The 18,594-nt window shown below is 41.6% G+C and overlaps 1 protein-coding gene, 1 non-coding gene and 1 pseudogene across 4 annotated transcripts in view; 1 reads left to right on the top strand and 2 right to left on the bottom strand.

Moving 5' to 3' along the window:
* C1QTNF3 (C1q and TNF related 3) overlaps window positions 1-18,594 on the bottom strand; it is a 32,478-nt gene that overhangs the window by 4,442 nt on the left and 9,442 nt on the right. For all 3 annotated transcript variants that reach the window (XM_004017062.6, XM_012097112.5, XM_004017061.6), the window contains exons 3-4: window positions 17,423-17,577; window positions 11,809-11,938 (exon numbers count right to left, since the gene is read on the bottom strand). In XM_004017062.6, coding sequence (XP_004017111.1) covers window positions 11,809-11,938; window positions 17,423-17,577 — 285 coding nt within the window. The remainder of the gene's footprint in view (window positions 1-11,808; window positions 11,939-17,422; window positions 17,578-18,594) is intronic.
* On the bottom strand, window positions 184-2,590 carry LOC114118745 (zinc finger CCCH domain-containing protein 14-like; annotated as a pseudogene).
* LOC114118791 (U6 spliceosomal RNA) lies at window positions 5,695-5,801 on the top strand. Its single transcript, XR_003591954.1, has one exon. It is a non-coding gene; the product is annotated as a U6 spliceosomal RNA (small nuclear RNA).

Below are 18,594 nucleotides of genomic sequence, written 5' to 3'. Positions count from 1 at the left end.
ATGGCAACCCACTCCAGTATTCTTTTTTTTTTTTTTTTTGCCTCAAGTGTTTTAATAGAGTTCAGCTTTTCCTTAAACTGTCTTTCCACAGTCAAAACAAAACAATAAAAAAAGACCCAATGTTAAAATCACTTAATAAACTTACAAACTTGAAAAATTAGACACTTCAGATAGGCAATAAACTTCATATCATGAAAGCAATATATTCCAAGTTTCAAAGACCTGACAAATTCTGCAGAGCGTCTTTCATCAGTAGACGGAAACTCTCAAACGCCACCGTCTTCTGTCAGGTAGGACTGGGTGTCACTCACTGGTCTGAGGTCGAATCCATTTCAAGGCATGTCGTGGTGGTACCGCAATGGTGGGATGGTAGAACGTGCAGTCAGGCCGTGTACACTGAGTGTTAAATCTACAGTGTTTCGGATGATAGAAGGGACACTCCATTTTCTTACAAGCTGGGAAGTAGCGGCACAGCTGACTACTGGAAGGCGGTGCTGCTGCTGTGACTGGTTTTGGAGGCAGTCCTGGAGTTCTTCGGCTCATGTGAGTGAAGGGACAGTCTGGTTTAGTACATTTTGCATCATATTTACAATTTGGATGAACAAACAGACACTTCTCAGCAAATTTACAATTGGGAAAGGCTTTGCAAGGCGACACGGGGTGATGGTAAGCGCACTCGTCCCCGTTCTTGCAGGCAGGCCAGTACTTGCAGCGCTCCAGCAGCTTCTCCGGCTTCTGCGCCACGCTCAGCTCGCTCAGCTCAGCGTTTGCAAAGCTACCATCGGGGTCCTCAAGCTGCCTGCTCAGCACGTGCAACTGCTGCGGGGGGAGGAGGCCCGCGAGTCCCCCGTGTGAGGCTGCAGGGTGCTGTGCGGGTCTCACTCCTTCAGAGCACATGTCCTCCTCTTGATCTGACATGTATCCTGGGGGGCTGGGGACACCGTCCAGCGTCACTATAAACTTGGGACTCGCAGGTTTATCTGGTTGTACAAGATCTCGTGTCTGCACAAGGTGTCCTGAAAGGGCCCGAAGGGCATCTGCCGTCTTCATCCCCGCCTCCTGGTTTGCTGCCACTACTAGCTCCTCAGACAGCTTTGGCTTCTTCAGAATAAATGATCTCGTGTCTGCATGGACCATGGATTCCATGTCATAGTAATCTTGACTGATCTGCAGAGTTTCTGCCATTACGGGATCAATTTGCAATCGGGATAACAACTGCCTCTGTTGAGTTCCTTGACTTTTGTCTATATTATCTCCTTTTGCTTCCTCTTATTTAATAGGAGAACTTATCCTGGGGACTCTGCCTTGTCCCTGGACCATTTCTGCTAGCAATTCTTCCTGAGAAGTTCGAGTTCTGGGAGCAACTGGAAGTGTCTGTTTCTGTGAGACTGTAGAATAGTTAGTTGTTTTTGTTACAGATTCTTGAGCTTCAGATATAGCCTTTAAAATTAGATTCTTGTTAGCTTGTTTAGAAGGTGGAAGTGAAGGTCTCCGCTCAGGCTTCGCAGGCACTGACACACTGCTGGAGATGCTTCCTGTGCGGGACCCACAATCGTCGTCTTCCTCCTCCTCTTCTCCGTCGTGACTGAACTTTTTCACTTTAACAACTGAGCTTACCACAGGCAACTTTCTCTTCCGAAAGTTTTCTTCCTCAATACTCATCTTTTCTGCGTTGCTTCTGAAGAAGGGACTGTAAGTCTCTTCTAAGCTGTTAAGCACTTCTGGCTCACACAAGCGTCCTGTTTCATACACCCGGCTGCTCTGAACATCAAGCTGCTTGGCAGCATGAACACTGTTTGCTGCTGCTGAAACTGCAGCCTGTTTACATGAGCACCACCGTCTGTGTTTCGAGTTGCAGGTGGTCGATAGATTTCAATAGAAGGGCGAGAAGAACCGTATGTAAGTGTCACTGTAGTTTTTTTCTGAGATAAGGGATTCTCCTGCACAAAATTGAGGTCTTCATCAATGAGATCATCTGGTTCTGGCTTAATATCAATCACATCTTCAGAGGGTGCTAGCTCCCTCAAAGGTTTCAGTGTGGACATTAGTCTGGTTGCAGCTCCATCATCGTAACTCTGTCTGACATTAGTGGCTTTCTGCTCCTGAGAACTTGTAGAAACTCTGGACTCTCTTTTTTCAGGTCTAGTACTAGAAACTGCAAGAGGCGGCACTGCAGCTTCGTGCCTTCTCTCATCTCCTCGACTGAAACTGCTCTTGTTTGAAGGTACGGTACCATCAAAGAGGTTGGTATCAGAAGACCTCAGACTAGAGGGGTCGGTTGTTACAGAACGAAGTTTATCTAATACACCGTGAAGCCATACGGTGAATCGAATTGTGTTGTTCCCTAGAAACAGGGACAGGTCCTCTGTCATTTGGTCCTGACTTTTCTTGTTGGCCACCATCACCATAATGTAATCAGGAAGTTCTTCATCGACGTACGCTCCTAATTCTTGCAATTTCCCCTTAATGGCACTGGCTGATCTCCGTGCCGATCTCCATGGCTCCGCGGCGGGAAGCGGCGGGCACTGCGCGGCGTCCCGCGGACCAGGGGCCCGGCGCCGGCTTCCTCGCCCGCAGCCAGACCGCCACCGCCGCTCCCGGCCGCGCCCACTCCAGTATTCTTGCCTGCAGAATCTCAGGGATGGGGGAGCCTGGTGGGCTGCCTTCTATGGGGTCGCACAGAGTCGGACACGACTGAAGCGACTTAGCAGCAACAGCAGCAGCAGCAGGTTCTTCTTGGCCTTTATTCCTATGAGTATCCGTTTATCTGCTTGCACCTTCAAACTCCTTTAAATTTTTATGAGACTTTCTCAGTGCATAGAATAAAGTATAAAAGCCTATCCTTTAGGTTTAGAGTAACCATCAGCAGCGCCTTCCTCAAAACATATACGGACACAGTAGAGAGCCCAGCATGGAGGCACCCATGGGCTTCTGTGGCCTGACAAAATGACCCAAGGACAACACTGCTATTAACCAAAGATAAGGAAGTCATATAGCACAGAGAAATGTTCATCACTTCTGATGGCTACAGCAATTTCTCATGTTATTCACTGTAAGTAGGTGAAATTATGTACAATAAATAGATTGAACTTTGAGCAGCATGACCTTGCTACTAAAAATATGAACACTTTTCATTGAAAAAAAAGACCAACACACTTTAAAATATGTTAGTTTTCCTGTAAGGGCCTAGGGTTGCTAATTGAAAGCAACTTAATATACCTGATTCACTTTAAATACCAGTTTAGGAAATACTTTTACTGAAAGATTAAGAGGAATCCAATAGTAGAGAGATGAATGAAAGGGAAAATCTTCCTAACTTCAAATGATCTTGGTTTTGAGAGTACATTTTAGAAAGATGAATGAACATAAAGTATCACATTCTTATTGATTTCCATGTTACATGTTTAAACTAATGGCCTTGCCTTAATGCATTTGAGCTGCTGTAACCAAATACAACCGACTGCTCGTGCTCAGTTGCTCAGACATGTCTGACTCTTTGTGACTCCATGGACTGTAGCCTGCCAGGGTCCTCTGTCCGTGGGATTCCCCAAGCAAGAATATTGGAGTGGGTTGCCATTTCCTCCTCCAGAGGGTCTTCCCAACCCAAGGACTGAACCCGGGTCTCTTGCATCTCCTGCACAGGCAGGCAGATTCTGCCACTGTACCACTTGGGAAGCTTAGAAATAGCTTAGTAGCTTAGAAATAGCAACAGATTTATTTCTCACAGCTCTGGAGGCTGGAATTCTAAGACCAGGTTAGGGCCCTCTTACAGGTCACTGAGTTCTGGTTGTGTCCTCTCATAGCAGAATGGGTTAGGGAGCTTTGTGGGGTCTCTTCTCTGAGGGCACTAATTCCATTTATGAGAGTTCATTGTGATGCCTAACACCATCACCTTGGGCATCAGATTTTCAGTGTGTGGGTTTTGGGGGAACACAATCAGACCATAGTATACTTTGTGAAAGAAAGGCCCAGAAACATCTGGAAGGAAAAAAAAAAAAAAGCACCACACACAGTTCTATGCTGTTTTCCAAAGGTGCAATCAAGTGAAAGAGAAGCTGTAAGGCTACCATGTTGATCCATCTGCCTCTGAGTCAAGTTGAACCACATACAGATGTATCAGTTCAGTTCAGTTCAGTTTAGTCGCTCAGTCGTGTCTGACTCTTTGTGAAACCATGGACTGCAGCACACCAGGCCTCCCTGTCCATCACCAACTCCCGGAGTTTACCCAAACTCATGTCCATTGAGATGTATGATTTTTCTTAATTTAGAGCCAGGCTTGCATTTTCAATGAGCTGAGAATAAAAGATACAGTATAAAAATAAGCCATGCCCATTCATATGCCTAAAGATGGATCTACAGATGAAACATAAAGGCAGCTAGAAATCAGAGACTCAAATAAAATAATTTCTATATGTGCAGTTTTTTGCATTTTATAAAAGTTCTTATTACACAATTTTCAATGCTTCAAGAAGATAAAGTGGGAATCAAAATGACAGAAAAAAAATATTACTTTTCCTGAAGAAAAATGATGACTGCTATTAAAAAAATAGATGTAGGGGTATTTTAGAAACACTAAGAAACCAGATGGCGAATAAATGAAATGACTAGAATTGGAAATTTAAAAGTGCATCTGTCTTACATCCACACATGGCTTTTCTCCGCAAGGGAACATACTGAAACCAGAGACAATATATTTTCACTCTGGTTTTCACATCTTCATGTGAAATTCAACCTTCTCTGTCCCTTAGCTCTCAAATGGTCATTTATAATTAACTCAAAGTTTAAACAGTAAAGTGGGAGTCTAATGATGGCTGTTATTGTCCAAATTATGTCCAGCCCAAGAAAATTCTTAAAACCAACTAAATCCTTGAGCTTCAATTATAACATCATTGAAAGCAATGGAACTACTCATTGGGCATATCTAGAAGTGTTTGACAAAACAGTTATAGGAAAATTTAACATAAATTTTCAGAGCAGAAAATCACATAAAAAGGCTTAAAGCTGACTGAAGGGTGATGAAAGATTGCTTCTTTCACTTCATATGTCAGTTCATTTCTGACTTCAACTGGGTAGAAAAATAAATCAAAGCACACATTAAAAGTATTTGTGACAATCTAACATGACCACTGCCTCCATCAGAATTTTCTTCTTTTCCTTCTCAATGCCGTAGACAGAGACAAAGAAAATTGAAAACAAGCACCCAAAATATCCATTCTCTGCAAAACTAGGAGACCGGAAAGAAAATCAATCAACTTAAAGTATCAGTTAAGTGCTGTCATATGTCAGTGATAGCAGGCAGAGTCACATGGAGACGACATGGACGTTGGGCAAGGAATTTTGCGGAGGCCAAGTGGTAGCAGATCTCAAACAATTCCCAGAAAAGTGCCCTCCCCCCACCCCCAGGACAGAAGGGTCACTCTGAAGTACTGATGCTGAAAAGAAGCTCCCTTGAGCAGAGCTGAGATAAAGCAAAAGTTATGTTTGGGAGGAAGTTTGCCAGATAAAGTACAGAGAGTATGAAAAGTCCTTCTGCAGTGGTGGATCCTGGAATCTGCCAACAAATAGGAGGCAAAGGAAATGGCAAGTGCAAGGCTGGCTTCATGTGTTTCTAGACCCGGTGTAGTCTGGGAAGGCAGAGAAGTGTACCCACACAGAGAAAACACACAGAGCTGCTATAGTTAAAAGAAATGGAGAGTGCTTGCTTCAGCAGCACATATATTAAAATTGGAACAATATAGAGAAGATTAACAGGGACCCTGCGCAAGGATTACATACACATTTATGAAGCATTTTATATTTTTAAAAAAGAGAGAGAGATGAGGAGTCCCCTGGCAGCAAGGGAGGAACCATTGAATTACCAAGCCAGGAAGTAGGGTGGGGTCCCTTCCCTTCTTCAAGAAACTATGGCATAGTGCTGATCTAGGAAATCCATCAACCATCAGTTAATTTTAGAAAGTAGAAAAGAACAAAAATCATCAATAGATAAGGACTACTCAACAAGAAGAAATGTCATGTGGGAGATGAAAAATAAAACCAAAGATTCCATCATGGGTTTAAAAGTATATTAATGAATGAAATCCCTCTATGAAAGAACATTGTAAGACAGAACGTGGAAACCCATGGTAGAAATGATCAGACAAGAGGAAGAACTGAAAATCAGGATGACGAGACTAATGTAAAACACAGAACAGGTCAAAACAGTACCGCAGAAACAAGGCAGAAGAGAGAAAGAACTGGGAGAAGCAAAAGGAGAATTAATCCTAGGAAGAAGCAATTAAGCATGTGTAAGATGTGTGTGCAGAGAAGGCGATGACAACCCCACTCCAGCACTCTTGCCTGGAAAATCCCATGGACGGAGGAGCCTGGTGGGCTGCAGTCCATGGGGTTGCTAAGAGCTGGACATGGCTGAGCAACTTCACTTTCACTTTTCACTTTCATGCTTTGGAGAAGGAAATGGCAACCCACTCCAGTGTTCTTTCCTGGAGAATCCCAGGGATGGGGGAGCCTGGTGGGCTGCCATCTATGGGGTCGCACAGAGTTGGACATGACTGAAGCGACTTAGCAGCAGCAGCAGCAGCAGCAGGCTGTGTGTGTGTTGGCCGCTCAATCGTGTCTGACTCTTTGCAACCCCATGGACTGTAGCCCATTAGGCTCCTCTATCCATGGAATTCTCCAGGCAAGAATACTGGAGTGGGTTGTCGGGACCTCCTCCAAGGGCTCTTCCCAACCCAGAGATGGAACCTGCATCTCTTGTGTCTGCTGCATTGGCAGGAGGGTTCTTCACCACTCGTGCCACCAAGGGAAGAAAGCAAACATGAAATGGAACTTATTCTGTCTTTATTCTACAAAAAAATTAGAGAAAATAATACATGTAGAAGACAAACTAAAGAAAGTTAAAAACAACACAAAGTGTAATCAGAGTTCTTAAAAAAGTTAACAAGTGTTGTACTAAGATGGACGGGGTACTGTTTGTGAGCATATAAGAATATTTTATATCTGACATTGTTCAGAACTGCTAGTCTATGATGATAAAAATCTAGTTGACTTTTAATTGGGTTTATTATAACTGAAATATGCTATAGACAATACACCCCATTATTGTCTGATTTCCTAACAGAAGACAAACTACTCCCAATGCCACCTCACCTTAGTACCACAATGAGAAGAAAAAACTGTATTTATATTTTAAGATATAATTCAAAGAAACTTTCCTGGGCAAAAAGAAGGGTTCCATACACATAATGAAAGGACACAGCAGGAAAATTTGATCCAGAATGATTAACATTTCTTCTAGAAAAATCACTAAACTTTGAAGATAAAGAATTCTTCGGGAAGTCAAGCAAAAAGATTAAGTCATTTATAAAAGGAAAAAGCTCAGATTTATGTCTGAGTTCTCCAAGCCAAATGCCAGAAAACAGGACCATAAAAAATATATAAACTAAGGTTTTTATTTGCAGCCAAAGTTATAAAGCATGTAAGTTATAGAGCATGTAAAGTCTTAGAGAATACTGATGTCATAAGCTTTTTTGAGAAAATAATTAAAGGACAAGAATATTTGAGTGGGTAGCCTATTCCTTCTCCAGGGGATCTTCCCAACTCAGGAATCGAGCTGGGGTCTTCTGCATTGCAGGCAGATTCTTTACCAACTGAGCTATTAGGGAATCTCTAATTAATAGGACAAAGTTTAGCTAATAAAGAGATGTTTGGGAAACTCTGGCAAAATGACCAATGGTGAACAATGAATATATATAACTATAGGATAAGTTCAAATTGTAGAAGAGGATAATATTGATAAACTAAAATGCAATTATTTTATACCTTGACAATGTACAAATGATTCAACCAGCAAAAGTTAAAAATTAAGAAAGCGAGAAAGAATAAGTTCATTGACTGGCTTATTTGTAATAATATATTTAACATTACATATTATATATATAAACACACATAATACTATCCAAAAGAAAACTGAAGAAGCTACAATGTATTAAACAAAATAGTTTTTGTTTTTTAGTCCCAAAGTTGTGTCCAACTCTTTGGAGACCTCATGGAGGGTAGCCTGCCAGGCTCTTCTATGGAATTTCCCAGGCAAGAATACTGGGTAGCTATCCCCTTCTTCAAGGAATCTTCCTGACCCAGGGATCAAACCTATGTCTCCTGCTTGGCAGGCATTGGCAGGTGGATTCTTTAACGCTGAGCCACCAGGGAGCAAACAAAGTAGGCCTCAGAAATATTATTAAGGGCAAATAGAAACATTATATGATGATAAAGGGTCAATTCACCAATAGTCTAAATTGCTTTTTAACTCATGAATGGATAAACTAATATCATCACTCAGTGAAATACATAACAAGAAAAAGGAACACACTGCTGATTCATACATAGACTTGGATAAATATTAATTTTGTTAAGTGACTTATATTCTACTATTTAATACCAAAAGACTGTATGACAATTCCATTTATATGATATTTTAGAGCTCTAGGAATGGAAAATCAATCAGTCATTGTCAGGGGTTGTAGTTCACAGAGGTTGACTACAAAGAGATAGCACAAGGGAATTGGGGAGATGAAAGCTTGTTGTGTTTGAAACTATAGTGATGGAGACATACCTCTATGTACTTGTCAAAACCCATAGAACTGTACACCACAAAGAATACATTTTGCTGCATGCTGAATTTTAAAGGCTCAAGTACAATATCAGAGAATTTCAAAATAAGATTATGACAAATGAATCTAACCGTGTTATAAAATCAATGAAGTAACAGAACTAAAGGGCATGAGGAAAAAAGATGATCGGTTTTAAGGGCTTCCCAGGTGGCTCAGCTCCGCCTGCCAGTGCAGGAGATGCGGGTTGCATCCCTAAGTCAGGAAGATCCCCTGGAGAAGGAAATGGCAACCCACTCCAGTATTCTTGCCTGGGAAATCCCGTGGACAGAGGAGCCTGGTGGGCTACCGTCCATGGGGTTGCAAAAGAGTTGGAGACAACTTAGCCACTAAACAACAACAGCAAGGGTTTTAAAGGTGGCATTTTGAATAGATACCATAAAAAGAAAAAAAAATGTACACAAACATTACACCTTAGTCGGTAAATTTATTTTTCATGGGACATGGGTGTGCAATTTTTTAACTACTTTATTTTTATACCGCTGCTGCTAAGTTGCTTCAGTCACGTCCAACTCTGTGCGATCCCATAGACAGCGGTTCAACAAATAAGTAAATATATTACAGATTAAGAGAGCTGGGGTTCTCCTTGTCAAAGAAAAATTTACAAAGAAATAAAGAGGATGCTAGGATGAACCCAGTGGATTTGAGTTAGAGGTATCAGGATTAACTCATGGTTTTTTTTGTTTTTTAACACACAAGATAGATAGATAGAAAAATATAGTTATGTATGCACTCATGATTAGTAATATGTATATTTCTCAGCCCTGCCCATGGATAGGACCCAGAAGAGGTGAAATCTTCAGAGCAATGGGTATGTTTAGCATGGGTCTTTGTTTCTAAATACTGCTCCTCAACAAAAGGAACCAGGGCGCCTTGGAAAAGTGAGTATTGCCAGAGCTGGGACAGAAGAAAATGGAATATGAGCTCGAAGCAGCTTGTGGCACAAGAAGTAAGAAAGTTGTTGGGGACTGAATAATAGATTCCACATGTGCTCATGTCTGGGCTTCCCAGGTGGAGAGAGTGATAAAGAATCTTCCTGCCCATGTAGAAGGTAGACATAAGAGACCTGGTTTTGATCCCTGGGTTGGGAAGATACCCTGGAGGAGGGTATGGCAACCTACTCCTGTATTCTTGCCTGGGAAATCCCACGGACAGAGGAGTTTGCTGGGCTGCGGTTCACGGGGTCATAAAGAGTTGGAAAAACTGAAGGGACTTAGCATGCATGCATGCATACTCACGTCCTAAAATCACAGGATCTGTGACTGTTGCCTTATATGGCAAAAGAGATTTTGCAGGTATGATTAAATTTAAGGTTTTATGATGGGGAGCTTATCCTAGATTTTCCAGGTAGCCCCAAGGTAATCACACCATCTCTATGAAAGAGCCAAGGAGGTCAGAATCTGAGAAAACGAAGTGATGTAACAATGGAAGCAGAGCCTGAGATGATGTGGGGCTGGTGACAGCCTCTGGGAGTTGGCAGAGGCAAGGCACTAGAGCTTCCAGAGGAACCGGCTCTGGCCACCCCTTGACTTTAGCCCAGGTGAACTGATTCTGAACTACCTATCTCTAGAACTGTAAGAGGATAATTTTGTGTTGTTTTAAACATCAGTTCAGTTCAGTTCAGTCGCTCAGTCGTGTCCGACTCTTTGCGACCCCATGAATTGCAGCACGCCAGGCCTCCCTGTCCATCACCAACTCCCGGAGTTCACTCAGACTCGTGTCCATCGAGTCAGTGATGCCATTCAGCCATCTCATCCTCTGTTGGCCCCTTCTCCTGCCCCCAATACCTCCCAGCATCAGAGTCTTTTCCAATGAGTCAATTCTTTGCATGAGGTGGCCAAAGTACTGGAGTTTCAGCTTTAGCATCATTCCTTCCAAAGAAATCCCAGGGCTGATCTCCTTCAGAATGGACTGGTTGGATCTCCTTGCAGTCCAAGGGACTCCCAAGAGTCTTCTCCAACACCGCAGTTCAAAAGCATCAATTCTTCAGTGCTCAGCCTTCTTCACAGTCCAACTCTCACAGTTTGTGGTAATTTGTTTCAGCATCAATAGGAATTGAGTACAGAAGTACTCAAATAAAAGTTTTAATGTTTTTAAAAAATGATGTGACCTTCCTTGGGGGGTCAAGGCGAAGGGATGAACACAGCTATGACATGTTTAAATTGCAATGAACTCAGTTATACCATATTTAAATTGTGAGAATATAATTTAAAGGGTTTTTCAAGTCGGAGATAACTGTGCCCTCTCATTGAACTCTCAGTTCAAATGAGAGTTAAGAATGTACCTTCTCCAATATACACACTGTATTGTATTTACATATACATATACATATGTGTATGTATGAAAGTGAAAGTGTCAGTTTCTTAGTAATGTCCGACTGTTTGCGAGCCCATGAACTATAGCCTGCCAGGCTACTCTATCCATGCAGTTCACCAGGCAAGAATACTAGAGAGTTCCCGTGCTCTCCTCCAGGGGATCTTCCTGACCCAGGGATCAAACCCGCATCTCCTATGTCTCCTGCGCTGGCAGGCAGGTTCTTACCACTAGCGTCACCTGGGAAACCAGGAACTGAAGATTAACTGTACCTACAGCAATCAAGATGATGTTGGTCAGATGACTAAAGATGACTATCAAAGCTGACTGTGCTGTTTCTGCAGGTAACCTCCTCTCTGTGTATATAAAAGCTCTTGCTCCACTGGTTGCCTGGGGTGGGGGCGGGGATGAGCAGTTGCTGGCATCTGAAATAAAGCTTATTTTCCTTTCCACCCCTGACCTGTTTATTGGTGGCAAGCAGCCAGACTCCCCCATCCCCCATCCTTTCAGTAACAGGTTGACATTTCCTTCTCCAGAGGATCTTCCTGACCTAGGGATCAAACCTGAGTCTCGTGCATGGCAGGCAGACTCTTCATTGTCTAAGCCCCATGTATGTGTATATATGTGTATATTTATGTGTGTGTGTATATACATATGTGTGTATGTGTGTGTATATATGTGTGTATGTGTTATATATATATATATATATGTATGTTTTAACCAGAATTACAGAGAACTCATTCCCTTCCTCCCTCTCTTCCTCCCTTCCCTCCTTCCTTCCCCTTTTTGGTTGCTAGATTAATTAATACACTCATTCATTTTTACCTCTCACCTGATACTGGGGCCCCAAATCTCCCGGTCATGACATCAAAGAAGTTCCCGATGTTGGTTTCAACACTGCTGAAAATGATCCCACTGTTCTGATTGGTGAAGTGAGTTGCCAGGGAAGCCATGAACGCAATCTAAGGAAAGAGTTAGAGGTTAATTAAAAGGCAATTTATCTTAGAGAAACAACATTTCAGGACAAGTATTATTTCAGCAATATTTGTAACAGCAAGAGTGGGAATAATATGAACATTAATCTATGGAGAAAAATTGAATCATGGTGATTTTTAACATTTTAATGCTATGCAGCCATTGGAATGACAGTATATATCAATAGTTGTGAGCATGGGTTTCAGTGAACATTAGACTTTAAAAGGCTTTTTGAGATATTAAAATTCTATTAGCAAATAATACTGGAAAATTTTGATGAAATATTCTATGTACAGTTATTAAATGCCCATTGGCATATACTAAAGGATCTGAAAAGTCCTTCAGACAAACAACTTTTTAATTTTATTTACCCTGTGTTTTTTCCATAAAAGACATCTGTGACATTATGATTTATGATAAATATATATTTAATATTTGTCCCTCAGTTTTGACAGAGACCTCCTAAAATCCTCAGAATTTCCTAAGTATTAAGGGCAATCAATGTGTATTTTGTTATGTCAATGAGGTAACTTTGGAAAAGCCCCTCAGGAGGGTCTGGTTGCCTATAGAGCCAACTGAAAGTTTTGAACTCTCAGTGCCTCCTGATGAAAGTGAAAGAGGAGAGTGACAAAGTTGGCTTAAAACTCAACATTCAGAAAACTAAGATTAGAGCATCTGATCCCATCACTTCATGGCAAATAGATGGGGAAACAGTGGAAACAGTGAGAGACTTTATTTTCTCAGGCTCCAAAATCACTGCAGATGCTGACTGCAGCCATGAATTTCATGGACACTTGCTCCTTGGAAGAAAAATTATGACAAACCTAGATAGCACATTAAAAAGCAGAGACATTACTTTGCCAACAAAGGTCTGTCTAGTCAAAGCTATGGTTTTTCCAGTAGTCAGGTATGGATGTGAAAGTTGGACTATAAAGAAAGCTGAGAGCTGAAGAATTGATGCTTTTGAATTGTGATGTTGGAGAAGATGCTTGCGAGTCCCTTGGACCGCAAGGAGATCCAACCAGTCCATCGTAAAGGAAATCAGTCCTGAATATTCACTGGAAGGACTGATGCTGAAGCTGAAACTCCAGTACTTTGGCCACCTGATGCAAAGAACTGACTCATGGAAAAGACCCTGATGCCAGGAAAGATTGAAGGTGGGAGAAGGGGATGACAGAAGATGAGATGGTTGGATGGCATCACCACCTCAATGGACATGAGTTTCAGTAAGCTCTGGGAGTTGGTGATGGACAGGGAAACCTGGCGTGCTGCAGTCCTTGGGGTCACAAATAATCGGACACAACTGAGCGACTGAACTGAATGGAACTGAGCTGTGCCTCCCATCCCCCATACCTCTCTGCTCCCAGCCCTTCCCTGACAGATCTCTGTGGAGAAGATAGGGCCTGGACAGAGAATCCAGTAGCTAGAGATTTAATCATTTATGCCTGAAAAATGAAGCCTCCATAAAAACCCAAAAGACAAGTTTTGGAGAGTTTCCAGGTTGGTGAACACATAGAGATTTGGGGAGAGTACCTCTCAGCCCCCTTTCTCCATACCTTGCCTTATGCATCTCTTCTATCGGGCTGCTCTTCAGTTACATCCTTTTATAATAAATGGGTGAGAAAGTAAGTAAAATGTTTCTCTGAGTTCTTCTGTGAGCCTCTTTAGTACATTAATCAAACCCAATGAGGGGCTCACTTGGAACCTTTGATCTATAGCCAGACAGAAGCACAGGTGACAACCTGAACTTGGATTGGTACCAAAAGTAGAGGAAGGGTGGAGCAGTCCCAAAGGGCTGAGGCCTTAAGGGTCAGAATTGAGCTGAACTGTAAGACATCGGCTTCCTAGGTGGCGCTACTGGTAAAGCATTCACCTGCCAATGCAGGAGACGTGGGTCCAATTCCTAAGTCAGGAAGATCCCCTGGAGAAGGGAATGGCAACCCACTCCAGTATTCTTGCCTGGAGAATCCCATGGACAGAAGAGCCTGGTGGGCTACAGTACATGGGGTCACAAAGAGTCACAATTGAGTGACTTAGCACACACACACACATAGGACATCTAGGTGGTGTTGGAGAATTGCTCACTGATGTGGGAATAACCCACACATGGAAATTGTACCACCCCTGGAGAGTCACATTTGAAAGTCAATGCCAATCCCCTGTCCAAAGGAGTCATTGAGACTGAGTGTGAATTAAATCAATAATTTCTTTAAAAAAAACCAAATCGTTATTTCTTGGCTGTGCTGGTTCTTCGCTGCTGCATGTTCTTTTCTCTAGCTCCAAGGATTGGGGTGTACTCTCTAGTGTGACGCATGGGCTTCATGTTGCACTGTCTTCTCTTGTTGCAGAGTATGGGCTCTTGAGTGCACAGGCTTCGGTAGTTGATAAAGGGGGCTTGGTAGTTGCAGCATGGGCTCTACAGTGCTGGCTCAGTAGTTGTGGAACACAGGCTTAGTTACTCCATCACATGTAGGATCTTCCTAGGCCAGGGATGGAACCTTCGTCTCCTGCATTGGCAGGCAGATTTTTTTTTATCACTGAGCCACCAGAGAAACCCCTAGATCAGTAAGTTCTTTAATTTGGTGGGGGGCAGTTATCTTCCTGAATGAATGGAAGTTTTAAGGGAGAAGAGTGAGAGAAGAAAGAGCAAATAACGTGAAGTTCTGGAAGACTTGGGGTAGAGTGGGAAGGCAGACCTGGGAGAATCAACACAGAAAGGATTTGGGCAGTCAGAAGGACCACAGGAGGGCACGGAATGCAGAAAGATGAAGGGGTGACATGAGACGAAAGATTTAGGAATGGGGATGAAGGGGCCAGAAGTTACCCTCCTTTACAATCTGTCTAAGACCAATCTTCTATCCTCTTTAAGGCTTCCTTCAAAATGTGTGACTGTAGTTCTCCCAAATGATCATATTATGGTTTTAGGGTTAAGAAGCGACAGAGCAAAGGTAACAGTTGCCAAGGTGTTCTCCCTTAAACTGGCTACTACATGGCCCCTTAACTAGAATATAACCATTCACAGATTTGGGTTAATTCTAGCCTTGAGAATGTTTATCATCCATCTTATTAGGTACCTATAACCCAGACAGGGAAGCCTGGTGTGCAGCAGTCCATGGGGTCACAAAGAGTCAGATACAACTGAGCAACTGAATAACAACAATAACCTGGGCGGCTGTATCTGTCTCCTTTTCTTTCTAAATTTATACTGGCACACAGACCCCAGGTTATTGCAATTAGTAAACAGCATTCATTACGAAATTACGAAAACACAAACACTGGTTGAATAACACACAGGACATCTTAGTTTACCCTTTAAAAAAACCTGAGACCCAGAAAAATGATGGACTTTATCCAAGGGTAATCAACTACCACATGTGCTCAAATAAAGGGCAGTTTTTCCCCCATTGATCTTTCAGATAGAGTTATTGTACTTTCTAGTTCTTTAAAAGTTTCTCGTGTTATAGTATTGTCCATGAAAACATTACTAATCTATGAAAGAAACTGGAAACTTTTATTAGAGCCAACCTGAGGATTCTAACCCAGGAGACAGTCTTTCAGAAAGCCCTGAGGACTGTCGTGAAGAGGTAAGGGGGTCAGGGGAGAGACCAGCGTGTGTGTGGTTTTGGTGAAGAAGTGCATGCCATCACGTGCGCATCTCGGTGGAAGGTGACTGCTATTCTCGAGGACCAGACGTCTTAGTCACTGGTTTCAGTGCTTTTCTAAGTGTGGGAAGATGCAGGAAACTGGATCCCTAAGATTCTCTCCTGAAAAGGTTTCACTGTCTGAGGGCCAATTCTGCCAGTTTTCCCAGAGCACAAAGTGCTTCATCCTGATCTTCACCTTGAATTCCTTTCAGGGTATATTGTAGGTCAGCGACTGCAATGGCTAACAACTTGGTTCTTACAGAACTGGCTGGTGGGAAACACTCTTTATTTTACAGTCCTTTCCCTTTTGCCCTTAATTTCAACCAAGGTTTGGGAGGCATTTTGTGATCAACTGTCCCATTGCCGTAGGGATGCTCATTCCAAGACCAGGCCAAGACTTCCTTGATAAGACACTCCATGTACTGTTACTGGATGAGGCCCACTTAACAGTAGCCAACAGCCTCTGGACCACCTGCCTTACTAGTCTACAACGGTCCAGGAAATGGTTCCTCCTTGTTGCTTCTTCCCGTATCTATTACAATCATTGATCATACAGAACTATTTGGTTAATTGTTTCAAGTTCCCTAGTCATCACTATTTTTATGAGAGACTCAGTCACACACTGGTAATGCAAGAAACAATAATCTTATATAATAGGCAGAATACAAGTAACATAGCTAGTGACTTTAATAAGGTTGTAAATAAGTAGTGTTATCTTCTAAGGAGTTACATGTCTTCTGTCAAAAGAAGAGAAATTGAGCTTTATGGTCGAGTAGGTATTTCTGCCACTGGCGTGGTCTGGCTAATGCATAATGCAGACGTGCAACGCACACTAGAGGGGAGAGAGGAGGCCCAAATGGGCAGAGAAAATATTATGTATAAATTTTCCTTGACTTGCTTTAAAATATAAATTTTACTTCATCAGTATATTCTCTCAATTAACTAATTTTAATCACAAGTTACTATTTCAGAAAGACATTTCAGCCAGAAACAAGCAATATAAAATGCTAGTTTTCAGTGTTGATAGGTGTTTCTTGGAAGAATCCATTTTTAAAATATTAACCAAATAAATACATAAGCAACTCAGACTTAGTTGAGTTTAATTTTCTTAGTGTGACCTAATCTCACATTTGCAAGTTTTAGGTGTTACTGACAACAAGAATTTCAGAAGATCACTTAAAAGAGAAATAACAGATAAATGGGTAGTTGGGCTTGAGATTAAAATGTCCAATGATAGCCTCATAAATGAATTTTTTAAACTGTAAGCTGAAGTGAATATGGTCTGTTCTGGAAATCTGTAGGTGAAGGGCTCAGAATGTCTTTAGTGATAAAGAATATACTGATGAGAAAATTTAAATAAAAATTACTGGCACAAAAACTGATTTGATAGAAAGCAATATTTGTACATTAATATCTATCTGTGTGACCTAAACATGCAAATGTAACAAAATTTATAAATAAATGGGATAGTCAAATGTCTAATAATATTTCATGCATCTAAAAGTTTATATATTCAAGTTGCCAAAAATCTTTTTATTGCACATATGTTTTCATTTGGAAAACAGAAATTAGCTGATGTTCAGGGTTACTCTGTATTTGGTCTAAAGAGGGTGCTGAACTTCACCCTTCATACATCTCTCTTCTCCCTAAGAATGATCTCAAAACACTCTGACGGCATTGGTCTTAGGCAAATATCCCGTGGTGAAAAGATTGAGATGAACAAATTGAGACAGGGTTTGTTTACTCAACAGTGAGGATGAAAAAACACTCAAGCCTTCTGACTCCTGGACCCTAAGGGTCACTTGGAGACATGCCAAGATGGTTTACCTGCAGTTCTGGTGGAATCCCCGGGTAGCCCTTCTCTCCTTTGGGGCCATGCTGCCCACGCTCCCCTCGTGGTCCCAGATCACCTTTGTCTCCTTTCTCACCTTTGGCCCCTTCGTGGCCAGTGGCTCCATTGTTGCCATTGTTTCCGTGGTTTCCTTAAACAACCAGACATCATCACATGAGAAAGCCTAGTCACTCATACTCACTGTCTATTTCTATAGAAACATAGTTCCTTTCTTCAAAAATATAGATTCAATGGCATAAGGGGACCATTTGAAACAAGCCTAAACACAGCCATGAGGTCATCATGGAATAGGATCTCTCTTAAATGGAACAATGAAAACAGACTTAGATACTCTTAAGTCTCCAGATTCTAAAGCCTATTTTTCCTATAAAGCAAGACTTGGAAGAATAGTTGCATAGAAGACTGATTATCAAAGGATCCTTTATAATAGCAAAGATTAGAAACCACCTAAAGGTCCATCAATACTGAAAGGGTAAAATTTTTTAATGGTAGGGAATTCCCTGGTGATCTAGTGGTTAAAACTCTGTGTTTTCACTGCAGGGGGCATGAGTTCTATCCCTGGTCAGGGAGCTACACCCCTGCAAACTGCATGGCACAGCCAAAATAATAATAATAATAAAGGATTTGTAAACAGAATTGTTTTAAAATGGTGTATATGTATCCCAGTAAATAATGTTATATAGTCACAAAAAAATAATGATGAAGAAAAATATTTAATAGTATATGTTTTAGATAAAAGAGGCTACAAATCAACAGGGTTCGCATGATACTACATGTAGGTTATGTATATTACATATTCATATACATATGTATATGTGTATATATATATACATGCTTTATCCAAAGGGGAAAAAGACTATAACAAATTACATAAAAATATTTTACAGTGGTTCATTTTGCGTGGGAAATCCCACGGACAGAGGAGCCTGGCAGGCTATAGTCCATGGGGTCGCAAAGAGTCGGACGCGACTTAGCGACTAAACAATAGCAATGTTTTTTCTAAGTGGATGGGACACAAGTGATTTTTGTATCATCCTATATAACTTTCTGCCTTTTTAAAAATTTCTACAATAATATACACCACTTTTATAACTGAAGGAAAAGTAAAATCATTGATAAAAATTATAACAATAATCTTGAAAGCAAG

Source organism: Ovis aries, chromosome 16 (genome assembly GCF_016772045.2).
Source record: "Ovis aries strain OAR_USU_Benz2616 breed Rambouillet chromosome 16, ARS-UI_Ramb_v3.0, whole genome shotgun sequence".
Taxonomy (NCBI): domain Eukaryota; kingdom Metazoa; phylum Chordata; class Mammalia; order Artiodactyla; family Bovidae; genus Ovis; species Ovis aries.
Note: the sequence above shows the minus strand (reverse complement) of the source record. Positions and strands in the feature narration are given on the sequence as shown.